This window comes from Antrostomus carolinensis, unplaced genomic scaffold, assembly GCF_000700745.2.
Source record: "Antrostomus carolinensis isolate BGI_N321 unplaced genomic scaffold, ASM70074v2 scaffold13870, whole genome shotgun sequence".
NCBI classification, from domain to species: domain Eukaryota; kingdom Metazoa; phylum Chordata; class Aves; order Caprimulgiformes; family Caprimulgidae; genus Antrostomus; species Antrostomus carolinensis.
Window position 1 is genome coordinate 59,404 of NW_010286540.1, and position 13,488 is coordinate 72,891.

The following is a 13,488-nucleotide window of genomic DNA, read 5'->3' on the forward strand; positions in this document are numbered from 1 at the left end:
TTTCTCTCTCCTCTTAGAGACCGAGGAAGGGAGTATGATTTTTTTTTTTTTTTCCCAGTTCTCTGAACACTTATTTACAGGAAAGGCATACTGCATGAAATATTCCTCCTTTGGCCTCAATGAAGAATTATGTACATCAGTAGATCTGCTTGTCTGCATCTGATAAATGTGTATTGTCAGTAAAATGTGAGGTAGTGTATAAAATCACATGCAAAATAAGCTTTTGGTTTACACAGATTTTTTTCTTACTTTTTTGTGTTAAGTTTTTACTTCATGATACCTGAAATTGGTACAGCCAGACTAAAATACGGTGTTAAACTCACTGAGCCATAAAATCTAGCAGATGAAACCATGTTATCTTTCACTTATGTCTTATAGGGACTCTTCCATAAGTCCTTGCAAGGAAGAAAAAAAAATAAATCTGATTTTTGAAACCAGAGGGGAGAAAAAAGGTTAGATTTTTAAATGTCAGTTTGTTTTTTCATTGCAGTAAAAATTAGAATAGGGATGGTGGAGAGGAAAAAAAAAGACGTGTTTATCTTATAAGAACTGAGAGATTAAAGTATTTGGGTACCCAGTTGGGATGGGGCAGAATTTGAGAGACATTTCCCAATGCAATTCCTGTCTTTTAGGAAAGAATTTACTTCTGGACAAATTCAGAAGAAGTGACATTTTGGAGCAGGGGTGGGAAGGGAGTTATTGACAAATGCCTAGTACAATCATTCTAATTGAGAATTGAAGAGTACTCAGATGATGCAATTAGCAAAGCATCCCTGAAGTTGTGGAGTCCGTTGAAATAGAAGAGTTGGACAGCAGAGGATCTGGCCTGTGGCATACGTGTGGTTTCTCTTAGATCGTGTGCATTTATTCCTATGTTGTGCCTTTTTAAAAGTCTGCTTGAAGTCAGCAGGTGTTTTTACATATTTAAAAAGGTGAATTATATAATCATGTGTGCTGAGGAGCTCATTACTAACTTGGTTTTATCTGGTTTTTATTTGGAAGAAGCTGTTCTTTTTACTGTTGTGAAAAATCCCGCTCCTCCATTGGCATGAACTCTCTGGCAACCTGATGAGGATGTAAAACAGCATAAATTTTTGTTTGTTGTGGTTTCCCATGGGGTTTGGGCTGCTCTGAATTGGCCCAATATTAAATACAATATTAAATGCATATGCGTTCAGAGCTAGACCTACAATGGGATTACAGAAGCCCGTGTGATCACAACATGACCTCTGTTTTTGCTCTCAATCTTCTTAGAGGCTTATTCTATAGTCTGGGTTAAATTCTGCCTTCCGATTCTTTTGCTAACTCTATTGTTTATCTTGGGAGCACTTGTTCTTTGTGGCCCACAGTACTGGCATTGCTGGAGCTCCCACTGAAGTCATCATGGGTGTTCAACACCTTGGAAAATCCAGTATTAATCCAGAAATTGGCCACTTGTAAACAACAGCATTAAATTCATGAGATGCATGTGCTGTGTTTAGTGATATGATCAACAGTCTGTGATAAATTGACACATCCTTTTGTTGTGAATTTGCTCCTGATCAGAGATTTTTTACACAAATTCCCCAAGAGAGTTTCTATAAGGAGGAGTCACTTACAAGGCACCTGCTGTAGATGTTCCTCTCAGCACATCCTTGTGCCTGTGGGAAGCCCACCAAAATCATAGGACAGTGATATGCTTTGTGAGGTTTCAACCAAGCACTGTCAATCGCAGGACTGAGTCCTGGGAATGAGACTTCAGCAATGTGTTACTGTATTTTTGGAGCTGCTTCAGAGAAATAAAACCCAAGTAAAAATACGCTCTAGTGGAGTCTAAACTCCAGAGAGAACTGAATTAACTGTACATTCTCTTCTGGTGTTAACCATTCATCAGCAATCTATTCAGAGTGAGAGGAAGATGCTGACATATATATTTTTAGAGAGGATAGAAGGGAGGAACTTCTTATGTCACTCAAATTCCAGCCCAAATTGTCTACTTGGTTTTAATTAGGTGGAAAAAAGAACTGGATGATATGAAGCACTACTTTTAAAGCTGAATCTTTTGATTATATTTGATTTACTGAAATCCATCATGTCTATGAATATGCCTGAGATAATTTTTCCTCTTGCTCCAGTAAATAATTTATCTTAACATATATATACTACTCTGTGCCCATGAAGTATGTTGACTCAGATACAACCTACTATTTTCACGTCTGTGAAAAATAGAGATGAATCTGAAAATTCACATCTGGCTTATGTACCTAATCAGGCAGGGCTGAATCCTGCCTCTCTGCCAGAAGTGGTCATGTGGAAAGGAAATACTCAAACAACATATTACAGCTCATCAGTATGGCATGTTGCGTGTACTTGGACTTCAGCAACCTCTTCCACTCTGTCCTTTTAGTCCTGGGAGTTGCCAGGAGCATCTGACTTTTGCAAATGCACAGTGGGAAAAACATGACAAGGCGGGGAAAAAAAACCCCAAAACAGGGAAGGAACACTGGTGTCTATAAAGAGGTTGAGTAAATCTCCATAAAAATGTAGCAGCTTAAAATTAGGAAAAAAATTGGAAATTACTAGGAAAGATTCAATTGTAATCCTTTCAAAAACCTGAAGCAATTAGACAAAGCCAGAATTACCAGCAAAGTTGACAAAGGATTTGATGAATGTGCAGCTCAGCTTACAGAGACAAAGACACTGTGTAAGTCCATTGAGCCTAACAGAGCTACTCCAAGGCTGGACTTTGCTAGCAATGAATGGCAATAAAAAACCCTTCATATTTCATGGATTACCTAAAATAAGCAATGTAAACACAATCCATTACCCGGTTTTGTTCAAGCTTATAGTGCTTCATTGGCTGTTACCTGTGGATCTCGACAGGCAGAAAAGTAAAGCATAAGCAATGTTGGTGGTGCAGAGGGCATTGGCAGAGTCTGGGATTTGAATGTTCCTGTAGATCTCACTGAGATGAGCCAGGGCTTAGTGTCTGAATACCCCATTGCTATTTCTGCTGTCCCTGATGGGGCAAGGCAAGCTGTGAAATCTCACAGGTGTACAATGTTTAATTAAAAGGCACTCCATTCTGAGTTTTGCTGAGTAACAGAGAATAACCCTGCACTGAATTTTCTGGTTCAATCTGTGACTCAGAGCCTGCCCTCTTACTTATGGGTGTGAACATATTTTGGAAGTTAGATAAATGTGCAGTCTGTCCAGATACTGAACCTCTCCTCTTCCTAATACCTGCAGGGATGTGATTTCCACACGTGTGGATACAGTCAGAGGAAGAAAGTCACCTCCACTGGGGGAATGGGAGGTTGAGAAAATTAAGTTCCAGCAGTTGTTTTCATACCAATTCACTCTGTAACCTTGGCATGACATTTTACTTCATCTGTAACCTGAGGGTAGAGATATCAACACTTGTTCAAGTAGTAATATCTTCAGCATTTACATTTCTTGTGTGCAGGGGACTGAAACAGAACTTCCATAACGTGGGCAGCTTTCAGACGCCTCAGACTTCATCAAAGTTCAAGATCTGGGATTTTAAATTAATAAATTGATAGAGATTAATGAAATTTCATAATGTATTTTGATCTGACTATTGTATTACACTCCAGAGATCCCTCCTTCTGCCATTCAGATGCGAAGCACCAAGTTAGGTGGTAATAAATGTAAGCCAGACAGCTGGAAAAACACAGGAATTCAGTCAACTGTAGAGTGACAGGAGTGGTTTGGTGTGGCTGGTGTGGCAGCAGCACCAGAGCTGGGAATGCACTGTTCTTCTTGTTATAAAGAAAATGAGGACCCAGATTAGCATTTCCAGGACCCAAGTATCAGATGAACACAGTCACAAATATGATTGGGAGTTGAAAATCAGAGTGACTGTTAAATATTTTCTTCACAATCTTTCTCTAACCATTATTGGGGATACACTTCAACAGTCCAATTTTAAGCTGTCTTGCAAAGTAGCAGACTAAATTCCCTTTATATTCAAAATAGGCTTCTCTGGAACATCATTAATCTCACCTATTTTCAGTGTCTACATTATTACGAGAAGCATCTTACTATAAAAGTGCCAGCCTCTGCTTCTCTCTGCTGAGAATGAAAGTTTGAGGCAATTACCTTGAATGTGGGGGGTCTATTGCAGACATCTGACATTAAGGGAGAAGAATCCCTTATCTCTTTTAACTTTTTCATTACACAATCTCAATCTACCCTTCAAAGTAAAATCCTTGCAAAATGAGCACACAAGAGGAACTGTAGAAGAAACATGGAAACTTCAGGATAGTTTTAAGTATGATAGTTAAATGGTCTTGCTTTGTATCAACATAAACATCCCAGTAATTGAGGACTTGAGAATTTGGTAACCAAAGAACTCTAATCAAGAGAGACAAAAATAGTTTTAAAAACTCCCAGTCTTTCCTTGCTTGTTGAAGACCTGTTTTCAGAATCAGATGGTAGTGAATAAGAATGACAGAATTTGATCCTTACAAAGGAAACCTATTTACATATTTCTGCTTCAGAAGGAATGCAGTCAGTTTTCCTTCTTTGCAGGGCAGATTTGGAAATCAGACCCAAACATAATGAATTTGTGCATGCTATGGGAGTCACTGGGTGTGACTGTAACCTGTGATGTGCACCAGATCTCACTGGAGGATGTAATCTCTCTGCTCTGTGACTTCCCTACTGCACCAAATCTGTTGAAGCAATGCCCAAGGGCTTCAGGAATGGGCTACCTCCCAAGGTGTTGTTTGATTTGCAAGGGAACTCAGAGTCAGTTTTGTAACAAGGCTTCTGCTGCAAGTGCTCCGCATGAACAATGACCTGCTCCAAGGTAATTTTTTTTTCCTCTACAAGTTCAAAGAGGAGGATTCTTCTTCCAGTCAATTAGTGGCCCGTCATTGGTGACATCTATACCTCTTGTGTGGTATTTTGAAAGCCTTTGTTTCTGAGGCCCAGAGGGAGTGGGAGAGCCTCCTGCTGATACTACACACAAGAGTTGTATATTTGGGTCTGATTTCCACAGCATGCCCAGAGGTACCTGAGTTGTGATGGGAGGGGGGTGTCTGGCTTGATGTCTCTGTTGTTCTGCTGTATTTTTCTTCTGCTGCCTCTAGGCTGATGAGCAGAGATAACAGTACGGAAAGAACAAAGCAGAGTCATCTTTTCTTGATTCTTCCCTGCTTTATTGGAATTGCAAGAAGGTTTCTGCTGTGTACCCACTGGTTTTTAAAGCAGTTAATCTCATAAATATAATCTCATATTAATAACAGAAGTGGCTTGTCCTGATTTGGTAGATAGCTTTGGCTCTTTATGTAGGCGCATGTGTGGCCTAAAGACCATATGAATTGGCATTCTGAATGATGTATTGCACTGTCCTGAATCTCTCTCAGTTGTTTCTTGTGTCTCTCAGAAAAAAAAAACCAAGCCAAACAACTCTCGTTTGAGTCTGGGTCGCAGTTTGTTAAATGCTATGTAAAAAAAAGGGGAAAAGGAAACAGCATATGCTCCTACTGACTAAAGAAATATTTGAAAGCCAAAAAGGTACTTAACAACCAGAGCTGAAATCACTGTATCTCCTCTGGGCTGAGGCACTTCCATGCTTCTGTAGAGGTCTTTGGTACCTTGCAGGACTGGGCTTTGACATTAGAAGTACTGCACCAAAAATTGCAGGTGGCAGGCAGTAGAGAGACCTCAGGCCATTGCAGTCATGGGGGATGCATTGATCTATTCCCAAAATAAATCAAGTAGAGTAACAAAACAATACATGTTGCATATGAAATGAATATCTCTTTCATAACCTTCCTGGCCAGGAGAAACTTCTGCAACTTTCAATGTTGTTGTTCTCTTCCCACCATGCTTGTGATCATCCTTTTTATCAAAACTTCCCTGCTCCATGTTGTTGGCATCCAGCTGGTAAATTCAAATGTCATTTTTCTAGACGGATCCATATAAAACTAGTTTAACTCTCTTTGACTTCTCTCCAAATGAAATGCTGTGACATACTGTCTTTTTGTCAGTTATGCTCTTATTTTGCACTGTTTTGTGATGGTTTATTTGCAGTAAGAAGCTCATTATCAGTACTCAAGGGTTTCACTGAATCTATGTCTCTTTTTACTGATGTGAGAGGGGTAAAAAGAAGAGAAGGAAAGCAATATACGCCCTCATGTAAGCAGTATGGAGTCTATGTACATAAAAGACAAATATTTTGGCTATATTCAAGTACAGAGAAAATGCTGTCTTCTTGCAGAAAAGATCAGAAAATTTGTTCAGATTGATGCAGTGAAGATTTGAAATGGAGATTGAATTAATTTCATAACTTGTCCATTTCTGTTGTCCTACATAAGAAAATACATGGTAACAAACTACTTATAAGATAACGAACAAAATATAAAGTAACGAACTTGAAACCACAAAGGAACAATTCCCTTTTAACCAACAACAAAGGAATAATGGGAAAAGATCAATGTTCATATCCTACTATTTCTGTGAATCCCAGCAAACCACCATTCCCTTAAAGATACATGTGAGAGCTCTGCAAAATCTTCAAAGCTTATTTCAAGGGGAAACATAGGTACAAAGGAGTGATCCAGTGGCTGTTTCTAATACTGCTTTGAGAAGTGCTTTCCACCCTTATTGTAAGTCTGCTACCTCTTTGGAGCAGTTTCTCTGTAAATTCATAGCAACTTCAGGCTACCTTGGTCAGAAATGAATGTTTGCACTGAAGCTTTTTACTTTACTTTCCTGAAACACTTTGGGATGTAGCTTCTGTTGAAAGCACATTGATGTTTTAAAGCCTTTTGAAAGGATGGCACATTTCCTGCAGCTCGCTGCTTTTGCACCATCTGGCAACTGAAATCTTCTCATCACCAAAGAGGTTTTATAAGGCATAATGCAGCCACACTTGTCATTCAAACTAGATCTGATGGGGTCAGTCCTTAGGAAACAGGATTAAAACCTTTGAGTAACCTTCAGATTCATTCAGTCCCTGGTGTGTGTTTTGTTCTTTAGGCCTTGTCAGCAAGAACAGGTATTTAATCACTACCAGGCATCCTGGTAGTGCAGCCATTAGGGGACTGTTTATTTACTCTCGGTGATAGTGTCTCTCAACACTTGCCCATTGCAAAATGAAATTACAGTCTGCAGGCCTCAGAAAAAGTGTTTGGTAAAATTTTGTGTTGTTAAACTCTGGCACAGATTCATAAAGGCAATAATTTACGTGCTGTTGCTATGTGAAGTATTCCACACCAAGCCCCAGCCTCTTCAGTGGGTGACAGTGACCTGTGTTGGATCTGCCATCTCGCTGGGTTACTGCTCTCAGTATTAGAGAATTTTGTTTTATCAGACTGCAAAGCAAGACCTGGGATTACCAGATGGCTGTAAAACATTGTGCTGTTTTTATGTTCTCAGGGTGGAACCTGCACTGACTCGGATCAAAGAAGATCGAAAGCGGATCATCTTACCAGCAATTGACAATATCAAGTACAACACTTTTGAAGTGCAGCAATATGCCAATGCAGCCCACGGCTATAACTGGGGGCTCTGGTGCATGTACATAATCCCACCGCAGGACTGGCTCGATAAAGGGGATGAGTCAGCTCCCATCAGGTAAATCTCCCGTATGCTGTCAGTTTGGCACCCGCAATGTTTCCATCTCAGCTGTCTGCCGCTGGGGAGTTTAAGTGAAGCAAGGCTCTAGGCTTTGTACAGGGATAGTAAAATGAAATGGAAGAAAACAGATGGCTCTACAAAGCTGTGGATGCATGTGTCACACCTCAGAGCTGCACCACAATGTACATAGAAGTGCAGGTGCTCTAGTTGTGAACGTGTGGTTCAAGTTCACGTTGTGGCCCTTCGTAGGATAGCAGGATCTTTTTCATCTATACTTTTGCTTTCGTGGACTCCGAGGTGAGTAACACACCAATGAAACTTTGTGTGTATGAGAAACAAAGGTATTTTGTATATGATTACAAAGAGTCTGGCTTCACTTTTGGTCTGTAGGCAATACTCTTGGCCATCAGCTCAAACCACAGCTTCCCAGCAGCACTAGTAGGAGATATATCAGCCTAGCCTTGTTGGAGAGTTGCTCTTTTTTTTGGAAAACTTTGTTCATTTTCCTACTGGATTAATTTTAAAACGAAACTGGACCACGTAGTTAGTGTGTCATTTTAATTTTCTCTAGAAGGGAACATTTTACCTTACAGAAATTGAATTTTTGAAGGAAATACTGTTTCAGGGATTGTGATAGCGTTTTTGAGAGTTGTTACACTGGGAAAACAGGAACTGATAAGAAAGGGAGTTGCTTTCCCTTTAATTTGAAAATTCATATCTCCTAGCCCTTCATCTCCAGTGCAGATGCTTGTCTAACAGCTCCTCTGAGATACTGTTCTGGGTGAAAGATACTATTAGCAATATTGAAAAAAATGCTAAAAAATCTGAAGCCTACGTATCCACTTTAGGTTCCTTTGCCCTATTTTTGAGATTTTTTAGGAAGGACACAAATTACCGCCTTAGAGTCATCTTCATTTTGATGTGTATCAGCTTCATCCTAGAGTAAGCTGAAACTCTATTGTATGGTCCTGGTGTAGGCTCTGGCAAAGAAGCTGATGTACTTCCCTTCCAGCATAGAGCTTGAGCTGTCAGGTCCCGAGAAGTCCATCCAAGCACTTCAAACAACATATCGAACTGAAGAGATCCAAGTGGTCTTTCGGAAGTGAAAGGACACAGACGAACTGTTGACATTTCTAAATGATTGGGTGGGGCCATCTCACAGTCTCTGCCCCTCATACAGCCAGTAATATTTCAATCCGTATTTGAGCAAGTGTTGCAGGTTGCACTTAGGTTCATTCTCATGTCCTGTGACTACAAAACAGAGCTATACAGAGACATTAACCTTATTTACCACAGGACAGCACAGTCCTTCATCACTGACCCTTTGCTCAGCTGGAAACCTCAATAAGCAGGAAAGTAATTACTTAGGAAATCAGTTTTCCTGGAATAACATGCCTTGCTCTCCTCATGTTGTTTCAAAAGTGCAGGTGTTTTATATCTGTTTCACTCAGCCCTGAGAAATAGTTTGTTGATGAAAGAAAATTAATCAGTCAAAGTTTTCATTCCTGAAATCAGGCTTTCAGTCTTTTATTCCTGAAAGGTTTTGCACAATTCATTGCTTCCAGTTTATATGTGAAATCACTGTATTAATTTTCACATGAGTTGTTCTAGTATTTGAGAATCTTCTGTTCTGGAGACAATGATCACATATCAGATAAAGCTGAACTAAGAAGTTAAACTTTAGCAAGTTCCTTAGACATGATTTTTAGTGGTGGTAACTCATGCACTTCCTAAAATATAGAAGCTGCATCTGCAAAGCACTTATGGAAATTAAACTACAGATATTTTTTAATAGAGAATAAAGAATCTCATCCCTGTAATGCTGGGGTAAGAGGGTTTTTTCAGCAATACAGAGGCTGATTTACTATGGGCTTTCCTCAGGTTTGTGTTCAAGCTCTTGCCAGAGTTATACTGGCACTGAGTTGGACTGATACAGAAGTGAGTAAGGTCTAAGCTCAAGCACTAAGTAGTGTTGAAATCCAATGCATGTAAGTATTAGCTGGCTCCTGAGGGCAGTGATTTTATTCTGAACCTGAGTGAGGAAACCCTCCAATTCAACAGTGCATAAGCTGCCCAGAGACAGATAAGACAGGCAGCACAAGGAGGAGAGCACCCAACCCTCACTGACAAATACCGAGAACACTGAGATGTTGTGATTGCATTAAGTATCTCTCCTGCAAATTAAGAATAACATGCCCTAAAACTGAGAGACGTCAACGTCGAACCGTGAGCACTTACCTGTCTCCCAGGGAACGCAGTGATCTAGAGGAGCAGAGCATCCACTCTATAGCCACACTGCACTGATTTCTGGTGGGTCTCCAAAGCAGTAGCACCTGGATGGATTTGATAAAGCATTTGACTGTGCTATTGTGTTATGCCTGGCTGTAGAAATACTTTTGTGGCTTTTAAGTGATATGCCAATGTAATTATGATAACAGAAAGAGTAAATGTGCAAGTGGTGATGAAAAGGATGAGGAAGTCTGTACTTAGAATTGAGATTTTAAAACACTCATGATGGAAACTTACCAGCTGTAAAAAATTTAAGGTGTATTTTCAAAAGGAAGGGAAAATTAGACTACTAAGAAAACTTTTTCAAAACTCTGTTGGTTTGCTACAGATTTTGGTTTCGTAACCAGCTTTCCACAGTGTGTACTGCAACTGTGATTCCTGTTTCAGTCCAGTTTGCAAGGCATGCAAACTGGTCCACATTGATGGTGTTTGGATCCATGTGTCTGTTCAGTGCATTCATAAGATTGCAGGACTGTTCATCAGCATGAAAACGGCAATTTTGTTTGGTCCTTGCTGACAATGACCCTCTTAAGGCTTCCTTTGACACTCTCTTCAGCAAATAGTGGGTTTGTTTTGTGTCTCTGTGTGTGTTTTGTAAAAGAAAAGGCTAATAACTAATAACCCTGTGACTGGTTTTGTGGTTGGTGTAGCTGAATCTCACAGATCTCCAAAGGGATTAAAGACTTCCAGTGTTAAAAAAAAAATGCATACCCTGGTATCAGTGAGGATCAGAGCCCTGGCATTTCTGATGTTTGCATTGTATGAATAAATATAACTGATCTGCAGAATCGGGTGAAAGCAGAGTCCAGTTCCTATTTTCTTCTGGGAGTATACAAATGACGTGCTTACTTATTTTCTCAGAAGTTTTCTATTTGAAGCCTGATCCTCTGCTTTCTTGAACATTAACAGTGGTGTGATCCTACTCTGAGCCTTGCTGGGAAGGAGCAGGAACTGTCCCTCAAGTCAGTGGGGCACCATATAGGCATTCGTGTCAAATGTACACCATAAAATGTCAGATCAGCTGTTGTGGTCCAAGTGACAAAGGGGATATGGCATAGAAGTGCAAACAAAGGTAAAGAAATAGCGAGAACAAAGTGTCAGATTTTGTAAAGATTTCTGATACAGTTTAAAGTTGGTTCCTCTTTTTTCCACATTAATACTCTGAAATTCAGAACAATTGATGTTTCCCGAATCGGTTTCTGCAGGCAATCCATTTTGCATGTTTGACATTTGAGATTTAAGATGTTTGTAATGTGAAGATTTAAATGAGGATTGTTATTTTGACACGCTATGTCCATCACATCATTTTCAATTTGTGTTCCTGAGAACACACTGCCCAAAACTGTCCTTATCATCTGGCAACAAACTGCATAACAAAGGATCCTATTTCAGAGGGTTTCTAATGAATTTGACTGTGTATTGAAACAAGCTGGGTTTTTTTCTGTATGCAGAAGATAGAACTGGTTTTTGGAACAGGAAGGAAGATGTCTGGTATCTTGAGCTCTGGCTTGTCTTCCCTCACCTGCAATGATTATGATGGTCTGCTCTGTGTTTGATTTCTTGATCAGCAGCCACTAACATTAGAGTCATTAGTCAGCCTCACTCAGCCAAGCGCCGCACAGCTTTCCATTTTATCTTCCTCCAGCAGCAGTGGTGCATTTCATTGTTGCATATGTTCTCACTTATTGCTTTAATATGCCATAGCTTGGTACCAGTAGGAATGTGTATGTACACGCAATGAACCAGCCACTCACATGTGTCTGCTCATACATATAAATCAGCATCTGACATGCCCCCAGCGAAGTGGTGTTTGCTGCCTGCTTTAGGCTGGGGGTGTGCGTGCCCATCTCATGTGCAAGTCAGCCCTGTGCTGGCTGTCATAGCAATGGTGCAGCCACGTTGGGTCTTTGCTGCTCTTGGGAAGAAATCTCTCTCAAGCTGAGCTTAGGAATGGGCTCATCTGTAAAGTCTTTCAGGATCAACCATACTGTCAAGTAATAATAAAGCTAGTGACTGTTTATTGATTGATTATGGCTGTCTTTTCAGTTGCTGGTTTACAGGAACCTATAACAAAACAGTTTCTTTTTTATTTGTTTGGGTTCTGATGGTTATCCCCCCTCTTCCAAAAAAATACACTTCTGTGAAGCATCAGAGCGTTACTCTACATCCCTATTACCCTGCCTTTCCTATCCAAGATTTCTGGGTTGTTTTTTTTCACATGCTATTGCTTTCCAAAAGTCTTAACAAACCTTCCCATCATTAAGCTTGTCACTTTTTTTCCTATAGCTCCCGAGTTTTGTTGTCACAGCCTGGTGTGACTCTTTCTTTCAGAACACAGGAGTTGTAAGGAAAAATAAATGCTTATGCAGGTACCATGCAGGTTTCCCCACTTAGCTGTCCAGCCAGGGGTGAGGTGCTGCTTAGGAACCCGAACCAAAGAAACCAGGGCACTCCCTTTCCTCAGGGTATTACCCAGAGTAATGTCTCTCTCATATCTCCTTTGCTGCAGCCATGCCATCAGGTAACTTCCACAAATTGACTGTGCTGTATCATTTCTCCAGTGCAGAATCAATACTGTTCTATGCTGCATTTTAAGGTTTTAGCTGCAAAAGCCATTTTGCTGTGTTTCCCACGTTATCCTTTGAGTGCTGCTGTTGATTATAATTAATGCTTATAACATCCTTAGTTGTGTCAAAGAATATCCCACAGACCAATTAAGTTTACCAACACCTTTGAGGTGTTAATAAAAAATAGTACACCTCTAATTGTTCTTGTGATACCTTCCTTCTAAAAATGTCACTGTTTTACTAGAAAGCCCATGACTTAAGGAAAAAGATTTGTTTATATAAAGCAGGTGTGGTTTAGGTTAATGTATTTTACTCTGAAGCTGTGAAGTGCTAAGGGCATGCGCTTTCTCATTTGCTGCCTCTTGGCTAATGAGCTGTGTTTAAGATGTGCTAACACAGTTGCTTTTGCTTATTAACAGTTTCTGACTTTCAAGGGTACTGGAAAAACCCTGTGATGACAGCCAAGTGAGGGTCTTGTGTTTTTTGGGGGACAATTTTTTTTTTTAGGTATTTGCAATATGTCAATATAACACTGTAGTCCAATATAAAATTATCCACCCATACGCTTAAAGTGCTTTTAGAAGTGAATTTTAGGTTTTCAAGCTGCTGAAGCAGTTCTCAGACTTTTACCCAGTATTATTATATGTGCTTCACAGTTGGAGAAACAGAGGCAGAGGGAAGTGAGTCACTGAAGGCCAGATGAGTGACAGAGCTGGGAAGAGAGTCAGGGTCCCGTGGCTCACAGCACTGTTAGCAGCTCACTGGGCTGTGCAGTCGCATTACTCTTAGTTTACAGTTGGGTCACTCAAAGCACAGTGAAGTTCAGGGCCTGGGCTTGATGAGGACTGAATGCCCAAAACTCTGGCTGAACCTGATGGAAGAGTTGAACATGTAGTATGCAGAAAATTCAGCGTTGTGCATTGTTGGCAAGTTCTTCCATCGCATCAGGAGGCGACCAGGGCAGAGCCACAGGTTTCTCAGTTCAGCTTCTGGGTTTGCAGACGTGCTTCTGTGCAGAACAGCAGTGGCTGCCAAATTCAGG

At 40.3% G+C, this 13,488-nt stretch overlaps 1 protein-coding gene across 1 annotated transcript in view; it reads left to right on the forward strand.

Annotated features, from left to right (window-relative positions):
* LOC104529900 (polypeptide N-acetylgalactosaminyltransferase 9) overlaps positions 1 to 13,488 on the forward strand; it is a gene marked incomplete at both ends in the record, with an annotated part of 76,527 nt that overhangs the window by 59,397 nt on the left and 3,642 nt on the right. The window contains one exon of the mRNA XM_010174374.1: positions 7,390 to 7,587. Coding sequence (XP_010172676.1) covers positions 7,390 to 7,587 — 198 coding nt within the window. The remainder of the gene's footprint in view (positions 1 to 7,389; positions 7,588 to 13,488) is intronic.